The sequence below is a fragment of the Natrix helvetica genome (genome assembly GCF_964273705.1).
Source record: "Natrix helvetica genome assembly, chromosome: 2".
NCBI classification, from domain to species: Eukaryota; Metazoa; Chordata; class Lepidosauria; order Squamata; family Natricidae; genus Natrix; species Natrix helvetica.
The window spans coordinates 293312526-293339171 of NC_138552.1; the positions used below are offsets into that span (position 1 = coordinate 293312526).

At 46.8% G+C, this 26646-nt stretch overlaps 1 protein-coding gene across 2 annotated transcripts in view; it reads right to left on the bottom strand.

Annotated features, from left to right (window-relative positions):
* Positions 1–26646, bottom strand: part of GDPD1 (glycerophosphodiester phosphodiesterase domain containing 1) — a 49192-nt gene that overhangs the window by 16119 nt on the left and 6427 nt on the right. Inside the window, exons 2-5 of one of the 2 annotated variants that reach the window (XM_081945491.1) lie at positions 20634–20676; positions 5868–6003; positions 3864–3909; positions 2170–2288 (exon numbers count right to left, since the gene is read on the bottom strand). In XM_081945491.1, coding sequence (XP_081801617.1) covers positions 2170–2288; positions 3864–3909; positions 5868–6003; positions 20634–20676 — 344 coding nt within the window. The remainder of the gene's footprint in view (positions 1–2169; positions 2289–3863; positions 3910–5867; positions 6004–20633; positions 20677–26646) is intronic. The other variant, XM_081945492.1, reaches the window with a different exon arrangement.

Genomic DNA, 26646 nt, shown 5'->3' on the forward strand with positions numbered 1-26646 from the left:
GTGAATCACTGCCGTTGTTAAGATAGTAAGACGGCGGTTAAGTGATCCTGGCTTCCATGTTGACTTTGCTTATCAGAAGGGATCCCTTGATTCTGGGCCACAGCAGCGGTCATAAATATGAAACCAGTTGCCAGGCATGTGCATTTTGATCACGTGACCCTGGGGAGGCTGCAAAGGTCGTAACTGTGAAAAACAGTCATAAGTCACTTTGGAGTTAACCTGGAGTTATAGACAGATTTAACCATAGTTTCAATTGGGAAAACGTGAGCATCCTAGACAGTGGTGAAATTCAATTTTCCCTACCGGTTCTGTGGGTGTGGCTTGGTGGTCATGTGACTAGTCCAGGGGTGTCCAAACTTGGCAACTTTAAGACTTGTGGACTTCAACTCCCAGAATTCCCCAGCCAGCATGGCTGGCTGGGGAATTCTGGGAGTTGAAGTCCACAAGTCTTAAAGTTGCCAAGTTTGGACACCCCTGGACTAGGTGGTCATGTGACCAGTTGGGCGTTGCTGCACAACTGATTCACACACAATGTAAAAGCAGCTGGCCTTCACACAAAATGTCCCCCTGCAACAAGCAGAAACCTCACAGAGAGCTCAAAATTCAAGCATCACACTTTACACCAAAATAACACAAAAGCTGCACAACTGACGCATCACACACACTGTAAAAGCAGCTGGGCTTCACACAAAATTGCCCCTGCAACAAGCAGGAACCTCACAGACCATCAGGCACGGCTGATTGTCGCACAGCTGGTCGTGGGAACTTTTAAAAAAAAACTTTTTGTAGCATTGTTTTTTTTAACGACCGTTTCGGGAGAATGGTAGTGATGGCGAACCTTTTGGGTACCGAGTGCCGAAAAGGAAGCAAGCGTGTGCGCCCATCTGAACCAAAGCCCGGAAGAGGAGCTGCCCAGGGGGCATGTGCGCGCCGGAAAATGAACTTCCAGTTTCCGGCACGCGCATGCGCACTGCCCAGGTAGACTCCCGGTTACTGGCGTGCATGGGCGCGCTACGATCAGCTGGCCGTTGCGCATGTTCACAGCGGAAAACAGAAGACCACCTTACCCAGTTTCTGGCACTGCCGCACGCACATGGCCAGTTGATCGTCGTGCGCGCATGCGTGCCAGGAACCTGGAAGAGGAACAGGTGAGGGTGCGCATGCCAGGCGGCATGGTTCCGTGTGCCATTTTGGGCACGCTTGTCATAGGTTTGCCATCACGGTCCTTGACCAAGTCCAAAAATGGCAGGGAATAGCTAGAAGCCTGGCACTCTGACGAATCAGCCATCGAGAGACATATGGACATCAACAACATTGGTAGACTATGCAAAAGAGACCATCAACCAGCCCAAGAGAGAGAGAGAGAAAAGACTCCGGCACCAGTAATCCGCACCCAGATCAGCTAGATTAACTCCAAGGTTAACTTCAGACCAACAATCACGTAAACAATACCCCAATCAAGAAACTGCCGAAAAAAGCAAACAGGCCAATCAAAGAAACTCCCACCAACACTGATAGGCAAGCCGCTAGAATATAAACTGAGAGCAAACAGCATATTCCTTACTAGCACGGATGATGTTACCTAGTTGGGTCATGAACCGTCTGCAAGAAAACAAGCCAGCTCAGAGAGCACCAAGGACCTCACAATCGCAGTCCTCCTGCTGCTCTTTTTCCTCTTCCTCCTCCTCTCCACAAACCCCCACTCCCTTCCATCACTGATGAGGTTACCTAGTTGGGTAATGAAACGTCTGCATAAAAACAAGGCAGCTCAGAGAGCACCAAGCAATACCTCTCTGTCCTGTATTCCCTATAGACCAGGGATGTCCAAACTTGGCAACTTTAAGACTTGTGGACTTTAAGTCCCAGAATTCTGGGACTTAAAATCCACAAGTCTTAAAGTTGCCAAGTTTGGACACCCCTGCTATAGACAATGAAACTGTCTTTTTATGACTCTGTAACCCCTTAATTCAAGATAAGAAGTTGGAGCGACTGGAAGGAGCTGAGCATTTATTGGCCGGGTGCCCTTCCCGACGCCACATGGAGTTCTCCTGCCTGACCACCACTCAGGAACCTGGGCCACTGTGGTCTCACTTGAAAGCCACCATTGGCCCAACCGCAAGCAAGGAGGACCTAAAGTGGATGGAGGTGGAATGAGAAGAGAGGACTCACCTTCTTGATCAGCTGGTCGTTGTTCACCTTGATGTCGATGTTGACCGGCGTGTGGGGAAAGGACTCAAACACCTCTTGGAGGAGAGGGATGCGCTTGTCTTCGCCTTCGCACTGGCAGTCTGATGTACACAAGCAGAATTTGGTTGCTGCTGAGGACACGGGGGAAGTTCTTGGCAGATGCCGTGGGGTGGTTGGCACCTAGACTCCCCCATGGAAATAACCTTGGATTTCTCACCCCCAAAAAACAGATCAAGGTGGAACCCTTGGACCAGGCTCCAAGAGCTGCTCCAAGGCTTCCGGGAGAAGAACCCGGGGACGTTCTCACATTCAGAAGATGTGATGTGCCACACCTTTCCCCCTCCCACACCCATTTTGGGCCTAATAGGCCTCCCTGCAGCCGCCTGGGACCAAAAATGGGTCATGGGAGGGAATCACAGACCCTCCTCCCACCCCATTTTGGGCCTAGGCGGCCTCCCTGCAGCCTCCTGGGATGAAAAATGGGGGGCATTGCACACACACCCCTGCACCCCGTTTTGGGCCTAGTAAAATATGGGCTGGGGGGGAGGGGGGAGATCACACATACCCCGCGCCGTGTTTTGGGCCTAGTAGGCCTCCCTGCATCTTCCTGGGATGAAAAATGGGGGGCAATGCACCCCCCTGCACCCCGTTTCGGGCCTAGTAGGCCTCCCTGCATCCTCCTGGGACCAAAAACGGGGGAGGAGAGGAGAGGAGAGCAGTGGAAATCTATGGGCCGCTCCTCCGGAAGGAAGAACCACCGCTGCTAGCAACGACCCACCCTAGCTCTGGGGTTTAGTCAGGGGGCGGAGATGAATAGATGTGGCAGAAAACTACCGTATTTTTCGGAGTATAAGATGCACCTTTTCCCCTCAAAAAAGAGGCTGAAAATCTGGGTGCGTCTTATACACTGAATACAGCATTTTTTGCCTCACCAAAATGGCCGTACATAGCCTCTAGGAAGCTTTGAGTGCTCCTGGGGACTGGGGAGGGCGGAAATGTGCGAAAAATGGGCCGATTTTTGCTCAGTTTTGCCCCCACCACAACCCTCAGGAGCGCTCTATAAGCCCCCTAAAGGCTATTCATGCCCTTGTTTTTGACAAAAAACTGGCTCGTTTTCACAAAAAAGGGCAGTTTTTGGAAAGTCTGCAGAGTGCAAAAACTTTTTTTAAAATTTGCCTCTTCAAAATCTTGGCACGTCTTATACTCCAGTGCGTCTTATACTCTGAAAAATATGGTATTCATCTCCCTGCCGGACAGACTTGCTAGCCTGCTCTGTGTGTGTGTTTGTGTGTGTGTGTGTGTGTGTGTGTGTGTGTGTGTGTGTGTGTGTGACAGAGAGAGAGAGAGACAGAGACATTTTGCCGGGGCTGCTGGTGCTCCTGATAAAGGGAATATTTATTTAACTACGGAGGGATTTGCCGTGTTTGGAAGCCAGCTCATAACAAGAAGGTAGAACTATTTTGGTCTTTACAATAGCAGAGTTGGAAGGGACCTTGGAGGCCTTCTAGTCCAACCCTCTGCCTAGGGGCAGGTCTTACTTAGCTGCTTTGTAAATGTGAAGTTATGGATAGTGGCAGACCCTGGAATTTCCGTTGAGGAATGCTGACAGACCAGGCTGAAATGGGAGCAATCGGAAGAGAACATTCTGCAGAGATTCAGATCTTCCAATGATTTACCTTTCTGGAAAGTGACCTCCAACTTGCAGAGATATGGAGGGAGTTCCTTTTAAAAGAAGAAAATGTCAGCTTAAATACAGAGGAGTTCAGAGACCAAAAATCAGAATAACTTTAATCCAAAACTGCTTTGCTTTCATCCCCCTCAGCGTTCACAAGAAACCTCTCTAGTCTAGTGCACACACGGGCAATCCTTGGCATTTTACCACAAATGGGAGAGGAATTTATGTCACCAAGCGAGGGGGGTTGTTAAGAGAGTCATACCAATCTTATGACTTCCCCCCCATGTGGTTGTTAAGTGAATCACACGATTCTTGTTACATGAGCCTGGCTTAGCCCATCGACGTTTCTTCTTGGAAGCCAGCCCCGGAGGTCGCAAAACGTGATCACGTGACATCCCCCCCACCCCGGGGACGTTGCAACTGTCACAAATACCATCCAGTTCAGGAGTCCGCAACCTGCGGCTCTGGAGCCGCATGTGGCTCTTTCATCCGTCTGCTGTGGCTCCCTTTTCCACAATTGATAGGGCTTTCGATTAGGGCAGGTAGAGGAAAAAGGACGCCGCGCTAGGAGGAGACTCTATGGTGGGAGAACTGGACTTCCGGTCAGCAGAGGAAAAAGGACGTCGCTCTAGGAGGAGACTCTATGGTGGTGGTGGTGGGGGAAACCATAGAGTCGGCTCCAGAATTGAACGGGGGGCTTCCGATTAGGACAGGGGTGTCCAAACTTGGGAACTTTAAGACTTGTGGACTTCAACTCCCAGAATTCCCAGCTGGCTGGGGAATTCTGGGAGTTGAAGTCCACAAGTCTTAAAGTTCCCAAGTTTGGACACCCCTGGATTAGGACCTCTGTAGCTCTTTGCGTGTTTAAGGTTGCCGACCCCTGATCCAGTTTTTCAGTGCTGTTGTAAGTTTGAACGGTCACTAAACGAACTGTTGTTAAGGCGAACACGACCTGTACATAGCAGCAGCCAAGCGTCCAAATTTTGATCACATGACCGCGAGGATGCTGGCTGAGTTTTTTTTGCCACATACTTTTTTCTTAACCACAGTTGTTAAGTGAATCACTGCAATTGTTAAGTTAGGAACATGGTCGTTCAATCAATCTGGCTTCCCCCCGTTTTGGCTTGTCAGAAGGTCACAAAAGGGGATCACGTGACCCTGGGACACCGCAACCGTCATAACTATGAGCCAGTTGCCAAGCGCCCGAATTCTGATCACGTGACAAGGGGGAAGCTAGAATAGTGGTAAGTGCGAAAACTAGTCATAAATCAGTTTTTTCAGTGCCGTCGTAACTTCGAACGAGCACTAAACAAAGGGTTGTAAGTCAAGAACTAGCTATATTCTGAAATTCTGTTCAAATTCATTACCTATTAATTGTAATCCTGAGTTGATTCATCCTGCTTCGAATAGAATAGAAATTAGAATAGAATAGAATAGGAATTAGAATAAAAAATTAGAATAGAATAGAATAGGAATTAGAATAGGAAATTAGAATAGAATAGAATAGAATAAGAAATCACGGTAGAATAGAATAAAATTAAAAAAGAAATTAGAATAGAATAGGAATTAGAATAAGAAGTCGGAACAGAATAGAAATTAGAATAGAATAGAACAGAACAGAATAAGAAATCAGGATAGAATAGAATAGAAATTAGATTAGAATAGGAATTAGAATAAGAAATGAGAATAGATAAGAAATGACAACAGAATAGAAATGACAATAGAATAGAATAGGAATAGAATCATAATTTATTGTCACTTTGAATGTACACTAATCAGCACACATTAAATATGACATTTCGTTGCATATGGGTCTGAGAGGGTCACCACTTCCAATATACACTACATAATATAACAGAATAAATAAATACAGAATTATGCATCTGACATTTAAAGCCAGGCTTTGGGGTCCTGAGAGTTTTGCAAGGGCCGGGGCTAACCACCTCTCAACTGGCTGATCGTTTTTGGCAGAAAAAGGAAGAGAAGGGTGCTTACATGAACTTACTGAGTATTTGAGGTCTGATATATTGACGTCCACCCCGGTCGACCGTTTCAGATTCTCATCGTGCGAAACCACCACTTGTTCATCCTTGGTCAAATGGCAGTCAAGTTCCAGCATATCGGTCCCCACGTTGACTGCGCTGAAAGAGAGAACAACCTTGAGTTTTTCCTAATCAAGTTCAGAGAGATCACGCACACGCATACAAGAGGAGTGAAGAGAATAATAGAATCAAGAAGTTGGAAGGGACCTTGGAGGTCTTCTAGTCCAACCCCCTGCTCAAGCAGGAAGCCCTGTAACATTTTAGACAAATGGTTGTCCAGTCTCTTCTTTAAAACCTCCACTGATGGAGCACTCACAACTTCTGGTGTTAAATTACCAAGGCCTGGCTTTTTGTGAAGGCTGGTGCACGCTTGGAAGAGGAAAACCATGTTATCAGGTGATGCTCCAAAGATCTAGGGATTGTAGGTAGGTGATCGGCTGGTCAGTGTTCAGAGCAATTGTAGAGAGTAAAAAGATTCCCTTGATGGAAATATGTCCTTTAAGATGTGTGGGCTTTTATTCCCAGAATTCCCCAGTCAGCATGCTTTAAGATAGGTGGGCTTCCACTCCCAGAATTCCCCAGTCAGAATGCTTTAACATGGGTGGGCTTCCACTTCCAGAATTCCCCAGTCAGAATGCTTTAAGATGGGTGGGCTTCCACTCCCAGAATTCCTCTGACAGCATGCTTTAATATGGGTGGGCTTTTATTCCCAGAATTCCCCAGCCAGCCTGCTTTAAGATGGGTGGACTTCCACTCCCAGAATCCCCCAGCCAGCAGACTTTAAGAGGGGTGGGCTTCCACTCCCAGAATTCCCCAGTCAGCATGCTTTAAGATGGGTGGGCTTTTATTCCCAGAATTCCCAAGGCAGCTGAAGTTCACACATCTTACAAATTGCCAACATTGCTAAACATTATTTTAAAAAACAAATAGGTTCTATATGGGAAGTATAGAATGGAATGGTGTGGGAGTAGGAATGGATTTCCATTCTATACTTCCCATGTAGAACCTATTTGAGGGAAAAAGAGAAGCATCCAAGTGGCCTCAACGACTCTCTAAAAAGGATGCAAATGACCAGTTGTCTGCAAGGAGTATCAATCCTTCCATTCCCCACTATCCTGTCAAATCTGAAGAAGCTTCTTGGATGAGAAGCGCAAGATCTTCAAAATAAAAAACCAGGAAGTCCAGTTGCCTCTTGAAAAAGAATCTTTGGGACTCCAAGTGGCCTCAACGACTCTCTAAAAGGATGCAAATGACCAGCTGTCTGCAAGGAGTATCAATGCTTCCCTTGCCCACCATCCAGCCAGAACGGAAGAAGCTTCTTGGATGAGAAGCTAAACGTCTTCAAAGAAAAAAAAAAGCAAGAAAATGCAGTTGCCTCCTGAAAAAGCACCTTTGGGACAACCCTGACCTGGATGACGGAGAATCTCTAGAGACTTCTTCCAAGGACAAGCTGAAGATTGCAAAATGGGAACTGGCCACGCTCAGCCCAAAGGGGATCACTCGGTAAACAATGCTGAAGGCCGAGAGAATAACCCAAAGTCCAGCGGGTCAAGACAGGAAGAAAAGTTTAAATGAGTAAATTGACATTAGTGCGAAACCACCACTTGTTCATCCTTGGTCAAATGGCAGTCAAGTTCCAGCATATCGGTCCCCACGTTGACTGCGCTGAAAGAGAGAACAATCTTGAGTTTTTCCTAATCAGGTTCAGAGAGATCACGGACACGCATATGAGAGGAGTGAAGAGAAAAATAGAATCACGGAGTTGGAAGGGACCTTGGAGGTCTTCTAGTCCAACCCCCTGCTCAAGCAGGAAGCCCTGTAACATGTCAGACAAATGGTTGTCCATTCTCTTCTTTAAAACCTCCACTGATGGAGCACTCACAACTTCTGGTGTTAAATTACCAAGGCCTGGCTTTTTGTGAAGGCCGGTGCATGCTTGGAAGAGGAAAACCATGTTATCAGGTGATGCTCCAAAGATCTAGGGATCGTAGGTAGGTGATTGGCTGGTCAGCGTTCAGAGCAATTGTAGAGAGTAAAAAGATTCCCTTGATGGAAATATGTCCTTTAAGATGTGTGGGCTTTTATTCCCAGAATTCCCCAGTCAGCATGCTTTAAGATGGGTGGGCTTCCACTCCCAGAATTCCCCAGTCAGAATGCTTTAACATGGGTGGGCTTCCACTCCCAGAATTCCTCTGACAGCATGCTTTAATATGGGTGGGCTTTTATTCCCAGAATTCCCCAGCCAGCCTGCTTTAAGAGGGGTGGGCTTCCACTCCCAGAATTCCCCAGTCAGCATGCTTTAAGATGGGTGGGCTTTTATTCCCAGAATTCCCAAGGCAGCTGAAGTTCACACATCTTACAAATTGCCAACATTGCTAAACATTATTTTAAAAAACAAATAGGTTCCACATGGGAAGTATAGAATGGAATGGTGTGGGAGTAGGAATGGATTTCCATTCTATACTTCCCATGTAGAACCTATTTGAGGGAAAAAGAGAAGCATCCAAGTGGCCTCAACGACTCTCTAAAAAGGATGCAAATGACCAGTTGTCTGCAAGGAGTATCAATCCTTCCATTTCCCACTATCCTGTCAAATCTGAAGAAGCTTCTTGGATGAGAAGCTAAACGTCTTCAAAGAGAAAAAAAAAAGCAAGAAAATGCAGTTGCCTCCTGAAAAAGCACCTTTGGGACAACCCTGACCTGGATGACGGAGAATCTCTAGAGACTTCTTCCAAGGACAAGCTGAAGATTGCAAAATGGGAACTGGCCACGCTCAGCCCAAAGGGGATCGCTCGGTAAACAATACGGAAGGCCGAGAGAATAACCCAAAGTGGCTCAAGACAGGAAGAAAAGTTTGATCCGAGTTGTCTTTTCCAGACCTGATAACAATTGGGCGGATTACAAGTAATCCTCAATTTACGACCACAGATTAACAGACGAGTTGGAAGGGACCTTGTAGGTCAGGGGTGTCAAAACCCAAGGCCTGGGGGGTCAGATCCAGCCCAGATCAGGCCCGTTTGGGTGCTTAGATCTGACCCAAGAAAACAGCGAAGGACCGTCCCGCGGTGAGAAATCAGCTCGAGAGACTGTTTTCTCTGATGGAGTGCTCGAGCCACCACAGGCATCCCCAACACAAGTGACATCGAGTTGGCCAGGGCCCACTCTGCCCGCCTCACCAAGGTCAAACACAACCCTGATGCAGCCCTCAATGAAATCGAGTTTGACACCCCTGTTGTAGGTCATCTAGTCCAACCGCCCACCCTGCCCAAGCAGGGGACGCTACACCCGTGATGGTGAACCATTTTGTTGTTGCGTGCCGAAAACGCGCCCGCCCACACCCATAATGCAATGTGACCCCCCCCCACGTGCTATCTTCACGAACCAAGATTAAATTTACGGAATGCTTTCTCAATGGCTAGTAAAATGGACTGTTGTTTCCTGCAAAGATTCCCCTCCCGTCGCTCCACCTATAAACTCTTTGGGAGGGGCCACACCCTTAGCCAGCTGTCCTTACTTCCTTCTATGACGTCTTCTCCACAGCTGTTCCTGTCTCCTATCAATTCGACGCATACGCACATCAGGGACAACCTCCCTCTGTTCCTTCTCACTGCTCCCTGACTCAGATGCCACCTGGTGGCCAACAGGCCTCTCTAGTTCCTGCTCTGACTCCAGACACCCTCCAGAGTCTTCCTCATCCTCCAGAGCAGTCCCACAATGGTCTGAGCTGTTAGAGTCCACCAACAGCTCAGCTGGCCACTGCTGGGCCACAACAACACCCCATGTACCCACCACCACACACGCATGCACACGTGACCCCCCCCCGCGTTCCCTTCGCCCCCTCTGCATGTCCGTGCGACCCCTCACGTGCCCCGTTTTGAGTCTAGCAGCCTCTGGGGAGCAAAAATTGGCCATGGGGGTGGCACACCACACCCCTCCATGCTTCCCCCAACCCCGTGTATATGTGCGTGACCCCCTGCCCCCTGGGCATCACCCGCATGCACCACGCCCCCTGCGCATGCAAGGCAGGGACCTCAAAGTCAGCTGGCCGGCGGGAGGCAGGCGCACATGCGCGGTTGAGCTGAGCTGGAGGACGGCTCGCGTGCCTGCCGAGAGGGTACTGCATGCCACCTCTGGCACCCGTGCCATAGGTTCGCCATCATGGCCCTACATCATTTCTTTATTTTAAAAGTTTTTAGTTTTAAACAAACGGAAGCAGACAAAAACAAAACAAAGCTAAAACATAAAATCATCTTCCATTACGAACAAGGGTGTCGATTGGTTACAAGATTTTTGTGCGTTCTTCCCATAGTCGTCACTTACCATTTATATAAAATCACGTATTATCAAATCGAATACGTTTAAATACCTTATTGTTATTATGTCTCATTTGCTCGACTTATCACCACTATTTCTTCACTTTAAACGAGATATAGTAGATATTGGGTTCATTTATATTAGAAATGACCCTGCACCATTTCTGACAGATGGCAGTCCAGTCTCTCTTTCAAAGCTTCCAGCGATGAAGCCACAGGGAAGGCAGTCCTCAACTTAACAACAGTTCATTTAGTAACCGAAGTTACAACGGCAATGAAAAAAAGTGACTTATGACCATTGTTCGCACTTACAACATATAAATCCAAATAAACAAATAAACAAACAAACAAACAACCACAGCAGTGGTCGGGTGAGCAAAATCCATACGCTTGGCAACTGACTCGTATTTATGACGGGTGCAGTTTCCCGGGGTTTATGTGACCCTCCCCTTTTTGCGACCTTCTGAGATGCAAAGTCAGTGGGGAAGCCAGGTGGACTTCACAACCGTCCTGCTACCTTAACAATGGCACTTAAAAGTCGGGGGCCAAGAAAGGTCATCAAATGGGTCAAAATTCTCCTAGCTGAATTTTGCTCAGCAAAAATGCTTTTTCGCTTAATTTGTTTTTTTTTTGGGGGGGGGGGGTTAAGTTTAGCAACATAAATGGGGCTCAATCGGGCTTGTACGCCGAGGGCGATTTGTGTATCCCCTTCACTCCTCCTGTGGCCTTTTAAGTGGATCTAACCCCACAAAATGTGGCTACCTTCCTAGAAATGCGCCGTTAGAAGGCATGTATTTGAGCCTACGTTTTGCTGCCATGGTGATCCGAAGCTTTCAATAGCCCTATTCAGACCGAAAAGGATTGGCAACTGCAAGAGTATGAAAAATAACATCGTACTTTTTGGCGGTTAATACCCAGCACAAAAGAAAGAATTAAAGGAAAAGTTGGGGAAGGGGGGGGGGGGGGAGGAAATATCAATCCCTTGTTATAATCTCAGCTCCTTCACAAAGAAAATTGGAAGTGGGGGTTTTTTCCCCCACCTGATTTACCACTGCAAATACTCTGCTATTCGGATTAACTGTTTGCTCAGAAAAGAGGTGTTTTAATAGGGATATTAAGCCTTGGTCTTGAAGTTGCAATCTGCAGACGGTTCATTTTGACGATGTTCTCCACGGACTTGCAGAAATTCGAAATGGCGTTGCCCGCTGAGCGTGTCGGTTGCAAAGTGAATTATCACGCAAAGCAATTACACACACCCGCACCCCGAGGAAATTCTAAGCAAATAAGCCGAATCCTGTTACACAAAGACCCGTTTTACAGATTGTGAGGGAGTGGGGTTTTTTTTTCCACACTTGTACTTGCACTCCTAGGCTGCGTGAATAGAGGGACAGACTCAAGACCAGGTGAAGCGTTAAGGCTGCTTTATAACACCTTGGTAAGGCCAGACCTGGAGTAATGGATCCAGTTTTGGTCCCTCTATTATAAAAAAAAAAAGATATTAAAGGTGTAATATAAATTGAAAAAAGCTTTTAGAAAGAGTGCAGAGAAGAGCAAGAAAGATGATTAGGGGACCGGAGGATAAAACATGCAAAGAACAGCTGTCGTTCTGGGATGGTGAAGGATCCATTGGGGAAGGAAATGGTTCTTTCAGGAATAGGATAAACAAACAAATAAACAGACTTTCTGGCTCAGATACTGCAGGGGAGATTCAGTACAGATATAAGTAGCCCTTAAATGCAGCTCAGCGAGACATTCGTTAGGGGAATATTGCCCCGTTTTACGACTTTTCTTGTTGCCGTTGTTAAGGGAAACTCGCTGCAGGTGTTCAGTTAGCGACACGGTTGTTAAGTGAATCTGGCTTCCCCGTTGGCTTTGCTCGTCAGAAGGTCGCAAAAGGGGATCACGTGACCCAGGTCATCAAATGAGTCAGTTGCCAAGCGCCTGAATTTTCATTCATGGGGACGCTGCCTCAGTCGTAAGTGTGGAAATAAGTCACTTTTTTTCAGTGCCATTGTTACTCTGAACAGTCACTAAGCAAACTTTTAAGTCAAGGACTATCAGTCAGGCAACCTGAATAGAACTGGAAGAACTGGAAGGTACCTGGAGGTCCTCTAGTCCAGCCCGCTGCTCAAGAAGGAGAGCCTATACCCGTGATGGTGAAGCTATGCCACGCGTGCCAGAGGTGGCACGCAGAGCCCTCTCTGTGGGCACATGTGCCGTCGCCAGCTGCTCTTCTGATTTCTGGCACGCATGTCTTCCCGGGCACCGGTGTGCCCCAAAACAGCCTGGAAAACAGCCAAAAAACAGGCATGTGCGCAACTTAGAACTGAGGAGGAATTTCCTGACAGTTAGAACAATTAATCCGTGGAAAAGAAGTTGCCTCCAGAAGTTGTGAATTCTCCAATACTGGAAGTTTTAAAGAAGAGATTGGACAGCCACTTATCTGAAATTGTATAGGGTCTCCTGCTTGAGCAGGGGGTTGGACTAGAAGACCTCCAAGGTCCCTTCCAGCTCTATTCTGATTGACTGATTGATTGATTGACTATCTGTAGAGAATCGGAAGAGTAAGAATTGGTTTTGTCTCCCTTGAGTTCAATTGCCAATAGATGTATTTTACAAGGCCGTGTTGAAAATAATAATACAGAATTATTGGATTAGAAGTTAAGACTCCAAGATCCCTTCCAACTCTGGCATTCTGTTAATGGCAACCGGCCGGTCTGGTTAGTCAAAGTTGGAACTGGAGGAACAAGCTTTGACAACTTCTGACCTTAATTCTAAGAATCCAATCGACTCTCACATGTTGTACAGGTAGTTCTCAACTTACAACGCCTTATTTTCCAAAGCACTAGAGGGGCAGGAGAAGCAGCAAGGGATGGAAACGGATTAAGGAGAGAAGCACGCTGGAATTAAGGAGAAACTTCCTAACAGTCAGGACAATTAACCAGTGGAACAGCTGGCCACCAGACATTGTGGGTGCTTCATCACTGCAGGTTTTCAAGAAGAAAATGGATAGTCATTTGTCTGAAATGGTATAGGGCAGGGATGGCGAAACTTTTCGGCACCAAGTGCTGGAAACCCAAAGACCAGCTGGCTGGCATGCGCATGCCTGGTTTTTGCCCGGTTTTGGCCTGTTTTTCAGGCCGCTTTTTACCCGAAAACCGGCCTGAAAACAATACAATACAATAGTAGAGTTGGAAGGGACCTTGGAGGTCTTCTAGTCCAACCCCCTGCCTAGGCAGGAAACCCTATACCGTTTCAGACAAATGGCTATCCAACATCTTCTTAAAGACTTCCAGTGTTGGGGCATTCACAACTTCTGGAGGCAACTTCTGTTCCACTGATTCATTGTTCTAACTGTCAGGAAATTTCTCCTCAGTTCTAAGTTGCTTCTCTCCTTGGTTAGTTTCCACCCATTGCTTCTTGTTCTGTCCTCAGGTGCCTTGGAGAATAGTTTGACTCCCTCTTCTTTGTGGCAACCCCTGAGATATTGGAAGACTGCTAACATGTCTCCCCTAGTCCTTCTTTCTCTTAAGGTAAACATCCCCAGTTCCTGCAACCGTTCTTCATATGTTTTAGTCTCCAGTCCCCTCATCCTCTTTGTTGCTCTTCTCTGCACTCTTTCTAGAGTCTCCACATCTTTTCTACATCGTGGTGACCAAAACTGAATGCAGGATTCCAAGTGTGGCCTTACCAAGACATTATAAAGTGGTATTAACACTTCACAGGATCTTGATTTTATCCCTCTATTGATGCAGCCTAGAACTGTGTTGGCTTTTTTGGCAGCTGCTGCACACGGCTGGCTCCTATTTAAATGATTGTCCACTAGGACTCCAAGATCCCTTTCACAGTTACTACACACAGTTACTACTACTAAAACAGCTGGAAAACACCATGGAAAACGGCCTGGTTTGGGGCCATTTTTTGAACTGTTTTCTGATGCCTGTGAAGACCAACTGACTGGCATGCATGCCCACAGAGAGGGCTGTGCCTGCCACCTCTGGCATGCGTGGCATAGCTTCGCCATCACGGGTATAGGCTCTCCTGCTTGAGCAGGGGGCTGGACTAGAGGACCTCCAAGGTACCTTCTAGTTCTATTCAGGTTATCTGACTGATAGTCCTTGACTTAAAAGTTTGTCTAGTGACTGTTCAAAGTAACAATGGCACTGAAAAAAAGTGACTTATTTCCACACTTACGACCGAGGCAGCATCCCCATGAATAAAAAATCAGGCGCTTGGCAACTGACTCGTTTAATGACGGTTGCAGCATCCCTGGGTCACGTGATCCCCTTTTGCGACCTTCTGACGAGCAAAAGCCAACGGGGAAGCCAGATTCACTTAACAACCGTGGGGTTAACTGAACACCTGCAGCGAGATTCCCTTAACAACCGCAACAAGAAAAGTCGTAAAACGGGGCAAATGTCTCGCCTAGCTGTATTTAAGGGCTACTTATATCTGTACTGAATCTCTCCTGCAGTCTCTGAGCCAGAAAGTCTGGCCCATGGACTTGTTTGTTTATCCTATTCATCAAAGTACCATTTCCTTCACCGATGGATTCTGGGCGATGCGCCATCCAATATTCAAGCCTAAATATGAAAGTTGAAATTGAAAAAAGAAGGTGGGACATTTTAAGTGGAGCAAAGTTCCTCCGGGGACAAAGTCTGCCCTGATTGCTTAGCCCTTGGAAGGCCCTACGAACACAGCACGCCCGCCTTCTATTTACACCAGTGTTACTCACTGTGCCAACACCTGTGGCATCCGGCGCAAGTGTCACTCACGGGGCCTCCTCCTTAAATAATTGCAGATGAGATTGGAAAACATAGCCAAGGCTTCTAAAATCAGTGATGGAGAACCTTCTCGGCACCAAGTGCCAAAAAGGGAGGGAGAGAGAGAGAGAGAGCGCGCAGCACCAAAGTGCCAAAAAGGGAGCACCTCGCGCACACGCTCGTCTGGGCCGTGACCAGGAAGAGGAGCTGCCCAGGGGACATATGTGCCCCTGAAAATGAACTTCTGGTTTCCAGTGCGTACATGCGTGGCAGCCAACAAGTCTTCCGGTTACTGTTGTACATGCTTTACATGCTGATTAGATGCCTGCCGCGCATGCTCATGCTGGGAAAAAGAAGGCCAGCTGTTGCGGTTTCCAGCATTGCCGCGCACACAAAGGCCAGTTGATCGTCGTGTGTGCGTGCGTGCCAGAAACCCAGAAGAGGAATGGGCCATGCCATGCGTGCCAGGCAACATGGCTCCTGCGTGCCACTTCGGGCAGACGTGCCATGGGTTTGCCACCGCACTTCTAGATGCTCCTAATCTAGGCAATGGTTTTGATGTTCATTCCAGATGGATTGTGCAGTCAGTCCTTGACTTACGACCACAATTTTTTGGTTGCTAAGCCTCTGGAAATCCATCCCAAATGATTCATACCAAATTGTATAGCTAAAAGTCTGTACAAAGTCTAAAGTCATCCAGGTAGGAATGGATTTCCAGAGGAAGAAAAATTGCAGACTGCAGGAACCTTTTGCACCACTCAGGTGACCCCAAAGGACAGAGATAAACCTCCAAGTGGCCTCAATGACTCTCTAAAAAGGATGCAAATGACCAGCTGCCTGCAAGGAGTATAAATCCTTCCATTCCCCACCATCCAGTCAGAGCGGAAGAAGCTTCTCGGATGAGAAGCGAAAAGTCTTCAAAAGAAAAAAACAGGAAGTGCAGTTGTCTCTTGAAAAAGCACCTTTGGGACTCCAAGTGCCCATGTGTCCCCTTGCGCTCCCTCCACCCCCTGTGCATGCGACCTCTCCCGTGCTCCGTTTTGAGCCTAGCAGCCTCCTGGGAGCAAAAACGGGCCGTGGGGGGGGGCACACCACACCCCTCCGTGATCTCGCCACCCCCGTGCGTCCCCTGTGCATGTGTGCTTGACCCCTCTGCCCCCTGGGCATCACCCGCATGCACTCCGCCCCCTGCGCATTCAGGGCAGAGACCCCAAAGTCAGCTGGCCGGCGGGAGGCAGGCGCACATGGATGGTGGAGCTCAGCTGGAGATGGCTTGCGTGCCCACAGAGGGGTCTTGTCACAGGTTTGCCATCACGGTTATGGTGTGTATGCATAATTACATGGGTATAATGATTTACCTTTGTAAGGGGTGCGAGAATATACCAGAAGCGTATATAAGGGGTACAGAGTATAGAAAAGGTTGGGAATCCCTGCTCTAAAAGGATGCAAATGACCAGCTGTCTGCAAGGAGTATAAATCCCTCCATTCCCCACCATCTGGTCAGAACTGAAGAAGCTTCTTGGATGAGAAGCGAAACATCTTCAAAGTAAACCCAGGAAGTCCAGTTGCCTCTTGAAAAAGCATCTTTGGGACTCCAAGTGGCCTCAACGACTCTCTAAAAGGATGCAAATGACCAGCTGTCTGCAAGGAATATAAAATCCTTCCGTTCCCCAGCATCCAGTCAGAGCGGAAGAAGCTTCTTGGATGAGAAGCGAAACGTCTTCCAAAGAAAAAAACCAGAAAGTCCAGGTGCCTCTTGAAAAAGTACCTTTTGGGATATCTTCTTTAAACTTTGATCACTGCACCTTCATCCTTCTGAGTGTCTTCTTTAGTGTTAAAAAATAAATGCAACTCACTGCAGCAGCATCCACAAGTGGAGGACATCTATTGGGGGGTTTTCATGCCAGCTACTATCTCAACGGAGCAGGAAAGCCAGAACTCAAGGGACAAACAAAAAACAATAAGCTGATTTCGGAAACCAGGATTCCATGTAGACAAACCCAAGATCCAGGAATTGGAATTGAGGATTGATGGAGATACAAGTGGCTTTACCTGTTAGATTATATACTAGATCAACAGTCAAGCAATACCCCAATCGAGGAACTTTCAATGCAGACAAACAACTGAACAGTAAACAACAGCCTAATCAAGGAACCACCAAGAAGAGAAAACAAGACTAATAATAATAATAATAATAATAATAATAATAATAATAATAATAATAATAATAATAATAATAATAATAAAAGATTTAAATTTATTAGCCGCTCCCTTTCCAGACAGGACTCGGGGCAGCGTACAATGGAGTATATAAAACATAAAACATGTATACAAACACATAAACATACATATATACAGGACATACATGCACGGAGGAGGTAACAAATTACATCACATTGGACAATTAAAAGTCACCATTAAAATACCCCAATTGTAAAAACACAATTTAAAATTTAAAAATTTAAAAGAACTGTCAGGAGGAGTAAGAAAAATTTACGGTTGAGCCAGGCCAGATAATTGAAAGAGGTGGGTCTTCAACTGTACACGGAAGGAGCGGAGATCGGAAGTGATCCTGATGTCACGGGGGAGGTCATTCCACAGGGCTGGGCCCATCACAGAGAAGGCTCTGCTCCTGGGTGTCGCCCCCCGACACTGTTTGGCGGACGGCACCCGAAGAAGTCCCTCTCTGTGTGAGCGGATTGGTCGTAGGGATGTATGGGGCAGGATGCGATCCTGCATGTAACTAGGCCCTGTGCCATGAAGCGCTTTAAAGATCATAATCAGAACCTTGAAACGCACTCGGAAGACTACAGGAAGCCAGTGCAGCTCGCGCAGGAGAGGTGTTACAGGGGAGTACCTAGTCCTCCCCATAATCACCCGCGCGGCCGCGTTCTGGACCAACTGCAGTCTCCGAGTGCATCTCAAGGGAAGCCCCATGTAGAGAGCATTGCAGTAGTCCAGGCAAGACGTCACTAGCGCATGGGTGACTGTGCGTAGGGCATCCCGGTCCAATAAGGGGCGCAATTGGCGCATCAGGCGAACCTGATGGAACGCCCCCCTTGCCACGGCTGTTACATGGTCATCCATGGACAGCCGGGCATCTAGGAGGACGCCCAAATTGCGCACCTGTTCCATGGGGGCCAGTTGCACGCCCCCAATGGCCAGAGATGGAAGCAACTGGTTGAACCGGGAGGCCGGAAGCCACAGCCACTCCGTCTTGGAGGGGTTGAGTTTTAGTCGGTTGCCATCCATCCAGACCCGTACGGCCTCCAAACACCGGGACATCATTTCAACGGCCTCGTTGGGGTGGTTCGGGGTGGAAATGTATAGCTGAGTATCATCAGCATACAGATGATATCCCACCCCAAAACCACGGATGATCTCGCCCAGCGGTTTCATGTAGGTGTTGAACAGGAGAGGCGAGAGCACCGACCCCTGAGGCACCCCACATGTGAGTGGCCTCCGGGTCGATCTCTGCTCCCCTGCCAACACACGTTGCGTCCGGTCAGAGAGGTAGGAGCCAAACCACCGTAGAACGGTGCTAACATCAAAATTGACAGGGCAAACCATGATATATATATAAACAGAAAGCAAACCCTACTCCCTTCTAGAACTGATGATGTTACCTAGTTGGGTCATGAAATGTCTGCAAGAAAGCCACCAAGTTCAGAGAGCACCAAGGACCGCACAGTCCTCCCCCCCACTCCTCTCCTTTCTCTTCTTCCTCTTTCTCTTCTTCCTCCCTTTCTGCTTTTTTACACCACAGCCCACTCCCTTCTAACATTGATGATGTTACCTAGTTGGGTCATGAAACATCTGCAAGAAAACAACCAAGCTCAGAGAGCACCAAGGACCCCACAGTCCTCTTCCTCCTTCCTCCCCACTCTCTTCCAGCACTGATGATGTTACCTAGTTGGGTCATGAAACGTCTGCAAGAAAACAACCAAGCTCAGAGAGCACCAAGGACCTCACAGCTCAGTCCTGAGCTACAAATATTGTTCGATCAGCAACACACACACACACACACAGAGCACCTAAGCAAGAAAGCTTTAAGATGCAGTTGCTTAAAGGACACAGTGTATTTCTGCTCGGCTTTCCCAGTTTAAATCTGGGGATTATCCCTAGAGCGCTCCTATTCTTGCAAAATATTACAACTGCACAAAACCAAGGGGAAATTGTGATTAGGGACTCCTGAACCACGAAAACCCAGCCAAGAGGTCAGATGTACCGAGAGGGGAAAAAAAAGCAGTTTTGCCTCTGAAACAAAATTTATCTTGTCTCCTGAGCTGCTCTATTTGGAGATGTTGTTCTGAAATCAATGATCCTGGGCAAGTTGCAACTTGCACACTGCTTTCCTCTTGCCATAAAGAGGAAAACACCTTTCCACAACAGGATAAAAATTGCATTCACCACCTAGGAGGGCACGGAAGTGGGGAGTGGGAACAAAGGAAGGAAACACGGTATACAGCTGTGGCCATGGAGAAACAAATCTCTCTCTGGAGGAAGAGCTGATAGAGTAGAGTAGAATAGAATAGAATACAGAAAAAAATAGAATAGAATACAGAATAGAATAGGAATAGGATACAGAATAAAATAGAATAGAATACAGAATAGAATAGGAATAGGATACAGAATAAAATAGAATAGGATACAGAATAAAATAGAATAGGATACAGAATAAAATAGAATAGGATACAGAATAAAATAGAATAGGATACAGAATAGAATAGAATAGAATACAGAATAAAATAGAATAGGATACAGAATAAAATAGAATAGGATACAGAATAGAATAGAATAGGAATAGAATATAGAATAGGATACAGAATAGAATAGAATAGGAATAGAATATAGAATAGGATACAGAATAGAATAAAATAGAATAGAGAAGAGATGGAAGGGACCTTGGAGGTCTTCTAGTCCAACCCCCTGCTCAGCCAGGAAACTCTCCTCCAATGATGGCGAACCTTTTTTGGCACTGAGTGCCCAAACAGGAACCTGCGTGCGCTGGAGCACCGCAGACCTGAAGACCAGCTTGCCGGTGTGCACGCGTGTGCCGGCCAACTGGTCTTTGCACGCCCAGAGCACAGGAAACCCAAAGACCAGCTGGCCAGCACACGCATGCCTGCTTTTGGGGCATTTGGGGGGCCGTTTCTGGGCAACACCGTTCCAGGCAAATCGTTGTCTAATCTCTTCTTAAAAACTTCCTGCGTTCTGGAAGCAAGTTGCTCCACTGATTAATTGTCCTGCTGATTAGAGGTCCTCGACTTATGACTGCAATTGAGCCCAAAATATTTCCATTGCTAAGCAAGGCAGTGGTTCCACGGGCTTTGCTCATGTTATGACCTCTTTTTTTTTTGGCCATGGCTGTTAAGTGAACCACTGCAGCCGTAAAGTTAGTTGTCAGTTATTCAGGCGCGGCCCCAAAATGCAATATGAGTGCCCCCGTGCATGCGCCCCACTCTCCCCGCGCATGCGCAACAGAGCCCCAAAGACTAGCTGGCCAGCAGGAGGCGCGCATACATAGGCCGGGGCGACGGCTGGCATGCCCGCAGAGAGGGCTCTGAGCGCCACCTGTGGCACGCTTGCCATTGGCTCGCCCTCACGGTGCTAAGCACATCGAAGGTGGTGAAAAGTCAGGCTTCATACTCACTGACGAAATGCCGCCATGGTGTTCTCCAGATTCTCCCCCGCACCTGTAGGACGAAAGAAATGAGTGAAAGCAGGTAACCACGACTTTGCTTTTAGAGATAGTCCTCGATTTGCAACCACTCCTTTACTGATCGTTCAAAGTCACGACGGCACAGGGGGGAAAAAAATCGATCGTTTTTCACACCGCTGTAACCTCCCTGTGGCCCTACCGTTTTCCTGCCTGACGTAGGACTAGAACTCGGCGTCTACTGGCGACTGATTAAAAGTCACCCCATTGCTTTCATGCGTAAGGCGGGACTAGAACTCACCACCTCCTGGGTGTTTAGCCTGGTGCCTTCCCCACCTGCAAACACTTCAGTCCAATAAGCCCTGTTTTACTTCGGATGGCTAAAAGCAAAAGTCCCTATCTGAAGACCAAGCGGCCTTACAAACGCTCGTTAATTTCTAATCGGAAGTAACTACCACCCTGTGTCCCAAAGGTGCTTTTTTTTTTTCAAGAGGCACCTGGAGTTTCTGGTTTTTTTATTTGAAGACCTTTCGCTTCTCCTCCAAGAAGCTTGTTCAACTCTGATTGGATGGTGGGGAAACAGAAGCATGTATGTTCCTTGCAGACAGCTGGTCGTTTGCATCCTTTTAGAGCAGGCATGTCCAAAGTGCGGCCCGGGGGCCAAATGTGGCCTTTTTTCAAATTTCAAGCGGCCCGCAGCCTCTTCTCCCCACTGGAGTTATTTGTTTAGTCTTTCATAAAATACCGTATTTTTCAAAGTATAAAGATGCATCTTTTTCCCCTCAAAAAAGAGGCTAAAAATCTGGGTGCACCTTATACACTGAATACAGCATTTTTTTGCCTCCCAAAACTCTGCCCCCTTCACCAAAATGGCTGTGCATAGCCTTTAGGAGGTTTTCAGAGTGCTCCTGGGGGCTGTGGAGGGCATAAATGAGCAAAAAACGGGCCATTTTTTTGCTCAACTTTGCCCCCCCCCCCCGGCCCCCAGGAGCACTCTAGAAGCCTCTTAAAGGCTATTCATGCCCTTTTTAAAAAAGGCCCATTTTCGTGAAAAATGGGCCATTTTTGGGAGAGTGCAAAAACTTTTTTTTAAATTTGCCTCTTCAAAATCTTGGTGCGTCTTATACTCTGAAAAATACGGTAGTTAATTCGCATTTAATGTTAAGGGTTCAAAGAATGTCAGGCTGAATGATCGGCCCCACACATTTTCACATCACTAAATCTGGCCCTCCTTGCAAAAAGTTTGGACACCCCTGTTTTAGAGAGTCGTTGAGGCCACTTGGAGTCCCAAAGATGCTTTTTCAAAAGGCAACTGGACTTCCTGGTTTTTTCTTTTGAAGACGTTTTGCTTCTCATCCGAGAAGCTTCTTCAGCTCTGACTGGATGGTGGGGAATGGAAGGATTTATCCTCCTTGCAGACAGCTGGTCATTTGCATCCTTTTAGAGAGTCGTTGAGGCCACTTGGAAATTCATCTGTGTCCCCAGGGTCACCTGAGTGGGGCAAATGTGTGCGGAGACTTCATGGGATTGCTGAAAGGACTGGGCTGTAGATTGGAGATATATGAAGTCATATCCCCCTCCCCTGTTGAGAGGGGGCTGCTCAATTTTGACACAGACGGCCTCTTTGACCCCTATTTCAAACCAGTGATTCCCCCCCTGTCCAAAATGTAGATTTTTGTTGTCTTCAAGAGAGTGTCTTTTAAATGCAGATGGGCTGCTGAATTTATTTGTTCTCCTATGTTAGTGATGGCTAACCCTTTTGTTGTCGTGTGCCGAAAGCATGTGCGTGCGCCCACACCCATAATGCAATGCACATGTGACTTCCCCCTGTGCATGCCCCACCTCCCCTGCGCATGCACCTCCCCTGCGCATGCCCCACCTCCCCTGCGCATGCCCACACGACTTTCCTATGCCCCGTTTTGGGCCTAGTGGGCCTCCTTGCAATCTCCTGGGAGCAAAAATGGGTTGTGGGGGTGGGACTGAGATACACCCCCATGCGCCCCCCCTTGCATGCACACGCGCTTCCCTGCGCATGTGTGGTCCCCCGAGCATATGCGGCAGAGACCCCAAAATCAACTGGCCGGCGGGAGGTGGGTACACATGCACGGTGAAGCTGAGCTGGGGCAACGGCTCACATGCCTGTAGAGGGCTCTGCATGCTACCTGTGGCATGCGTGCCATAGGTTCGCGAACACGGACCTATGTTATGCCATGCATTTGTGAAGTGGTTGCTTTGCTTCCCCAATGTACAGATCTACATATGGCTTACTGCATTGTATTGCATATAGCACATTGCTCAGTTTATGTGGGTGTTCATTTAGAAGCTTCTTGGAGGAGAAGTGAAACATCTTCAAAGAAAGTCTAGTTGCCTCCTGAAAAAGCACCTTTGGGACAACCATGACATAATCCAATAGCAGAGTTCGAAGGGACCTTGGAGGTCTTCTAGTCCAACCCTCTGCTTAGGCAGGAAACCCTATACCGTTTCAGACAAATGGCTCTCCAACATCTTCTTAAAGACTTCCAGTGTTGGGGCATTCACAACTTCTAGAGGCAACTTCTGTTCCACTGATTAATTGTTCTACCTGTCAGGAAGTTTCTCCTCAGTTCTAAGTTGCTTCTCTCCTTGATTAGTTTCCACCCATTGCTTCTTGTTCTACCCTCAGGTGCCTTGGAGAATAGCTGGACTCCCTCTTCTTTGTGGCAACCTCTGAGATATTGGAATAATGCTATCATGTCTCCCCTAGTCCTTCTTTCTCTTAAGCTAAACATACCCATTTCCTGCATCCGTTCTTCATATGTTTTAGTCTCCAGTCCCCTCATCCTCTTTGTTGCTCTTCTCTGCACTCTTTCCAGAGTCTCCACATCTTTTCTACATCGTGGCGACCAAAACTGAATGCCGTATTCCAAGTGTGGCCTCCCCAAGGCCTTGTAAAGTGGTATTAACCCTTCACGGGATCTTGATTCTATCCATCCATCTGACATGGATGATGGAGAATCGCCATAGACATTTACCAACCTGTGTGGGATAAGAGCCACACCTAAGGAAGACCAATCTGGGATTATAATTCCTGATCCCATCTCAAGCTTCACGCAGATATATAGATCATCCTTGATTTACAACTATTTGTCTACCTAAGCAGAAATACAGATAATCCTTTACTTAAAACCATGCAATTAGCAATTGTTCAAAACTACGTCCAGGATGTGAGGGGCCTGTAAATATATTCACAGCCCTCTTTTAGATTCTTAGCAACGGAGATTCTGGTGCCAACTGTGGTCGTAAGTCAATGATTTCCAGCCCGTACAAATAATAGATGAGTGGATTCTACCTGAGGCTTGTAAGCCGAGAACCAAGGTGACGCATGCTATAGAAACCTGAATTGAATGCTGCGCACCAGGGAACGTCTGAGGGCTGCATTCAATCAGCAGCAGTGACGGCGCTGGAGGCAGCCCAACGGACGGATATCAGGGAGAAATACTCTAGGACAGTGATGGTAAAACTTTTCTTTGCGTGCTACACACCAATTCAATCCTTCCCGCCCACCTGCACATGCGCGCACGACCCCTCCCCAGGCTCCAGAGGCTTTCCTGAAGCCTGGGGAGGGCGAAAATAGCCTCCACCCCCCCCACCCCCGGAAGCTGGAAACAGATCGTTCCCGAACTTCCAGTTGTCCCTTTCGGGCAGTTTTTCACCCTCCCCAGTATTCAAGAAAGCCTCCGGAGGCTGGGGAGGATGAAAAACAGGCCAACTGGAAGTTTGGGAACGTTTCCCGAACGCCATCACTCTGCTAAACAAATAATTCCCTCCCCACTGTCAAACCATTCACTAAGGCTGCGTTGCTATTACTATTAGACTTCTCATCGTTCCTATGACCCATCTCCTCCCACTTATGACTGCAGGACTGTAGCTTTCTTGCTGTATCCTTACGATTTATATTGATATTGTTTCCTGATTGCTTATTTGTACCCTGTGACTATCATTAAGTGCTGTACCTTAGGATTCTTGACGAATGTATCTTGTCTTTTTATGTACACTGAGAGCCTCTGCACCAAAGACAAATTCCTTGTGTGTCCAATCACACTTGGCCAATAAAGAATTCTGTTCTGTTCTATTATTCTTGATTAATAAATTTTATTCTCTTATGTACACTGAGAGCACCTGCACCGAAGACAAATTCCTTGTGTCCAATCACACTTGGCCAATAAAGAATTCTATCCTATCCTATCCTACTATATTCTATTCCATTCTATTCTATCCTGCTATATTCTCTATTCTATTTCATTCTTTATTCTATTCTATCTTATTCTATCCTATCCTACTATATTCTATATTCTATTCCATTCTATATTCTATTCTATATTCTATTCTATTCCTTTCCATCCCATCCCAATATATTCTATATTCTATTCTATTCCATTCTATATTCTATTCTATTCTACTATATTCTATTCTATTCTATCCTACTATATTCTAGTCCATTCAATATTCTACTCTATCCTACTATATTCTAGTCCATTCTATTCCATTCCATCCCATCCCAATATATTCTGTATTCTAGTCCATTCTATATTCTATTCTGTTCAATTCTATTCTATTCTATCCTATTCTATACTATCAGATTATATTCTATTTACTTGCTTTGTTCAAGTTTATGTTCATACTTATACTTGTTACCTAGTACATGTTAGACAAACAAATAAATAAAACCTGATGTCCATTCAAGGTCACCACTTCCCGTCGGGGAACTCAAATCCTGTGTGTGTGTGTGTGTGTGTGTGTGTGTGTGTGTGTGTTCAGGCAAACTTCACAGGCCTTGGGAAGCTCGTGCTGCGTCCCTGAGAAAGTACGCTGTGCAAACGGGCTATTCCTGAAGAAAGGAGTAGAATGGCTCTGGCAAAGGCCGCAGACTGTGCGATTGTGCGTCTGGCCCCCTTTTCTCTTTGTTTAAAAGGGTTGTTTACGAGCCTAATAGATGAGAAATCTTTGGGGAAAGAGGCCTGACCTTAACACACTGCTGTATGGATGGATGCAATTACCCAGCCGAGCAATTAATAAAAAGTGGAAAATACAGTGCACCATTAGGGAGAAGGTCTTGGGGACAAAAAAAGGGACAATAACATTTTACTTCTAGTATTAGGAGATCTACTAGCAGGGGCGCCGTTGGGAAGAAAGGGGGTGGGTGGGAAAGGAACGTTGTATGCTGTAGTTTTAGAAGAGGGAGCCATGCTTTTAAAGAACAGCTTCCAAGATTCATAACCAGAGAGGCACAATCCGGCTAAAATATCCGCTTAACAGAGCAAAGTGTGAGACTCGGAATAATACACAAAAACTTGCACGTGGCCTCCTGGGAATATATTGGAACACTGCTATCATGTTCACCCCTAGTCCTTCTTTTCACAAGACTTTGATGATAGATAGATAGATGATAGATGATAGATAGATAGATAGATAGATAGATAGATAGATAGAGATCGATAGATAGATAGATGGATAAAGAAAAGAGACAGAAAGAGAAAGGGAGGGAAGGAAGGTAGGATGGATGGATGGAAGGAAGGAAGGGTGCATGAGAGAGGAAGGGAGAGAAGAAGAGAGAGAAAGAGAGGGAGGGAAGGAACGAAGGAGAAAGAAAGGGCACATGGGAGAGGGAGGGAGAGAAGAAAAGAGAGAGGGAGGAAGGGAAGGAAGGAAGGAGAAAGAAAGAAAGGAAGAAAGAAAGAAAGAAAGAAAGAAAGAAAGAAAGAAAGGGGGAGGGAGGGAAGGAAGGAAGAAAAGAAAGAGAGGGAGGGAGAGAGGGAGAGGGAGGAAGAAAGAAAGAAAGAAAGAAAGAAAGAAAGAAAGAAAGAAAGAAAGAAAGAAAGAAAGAAAGAAAGAAAGAAAGAAAGAAAACAGGGCTTGCGGAGGCTGCAATAGGCTCTGGCAATCCCTGCAGCCTGAAACAGCTGATGGTTGGGAGGCTGACAATCAGCTGCTTGTGCTAATCAGGCTGTGCTGAATCAGAAATTGGCTG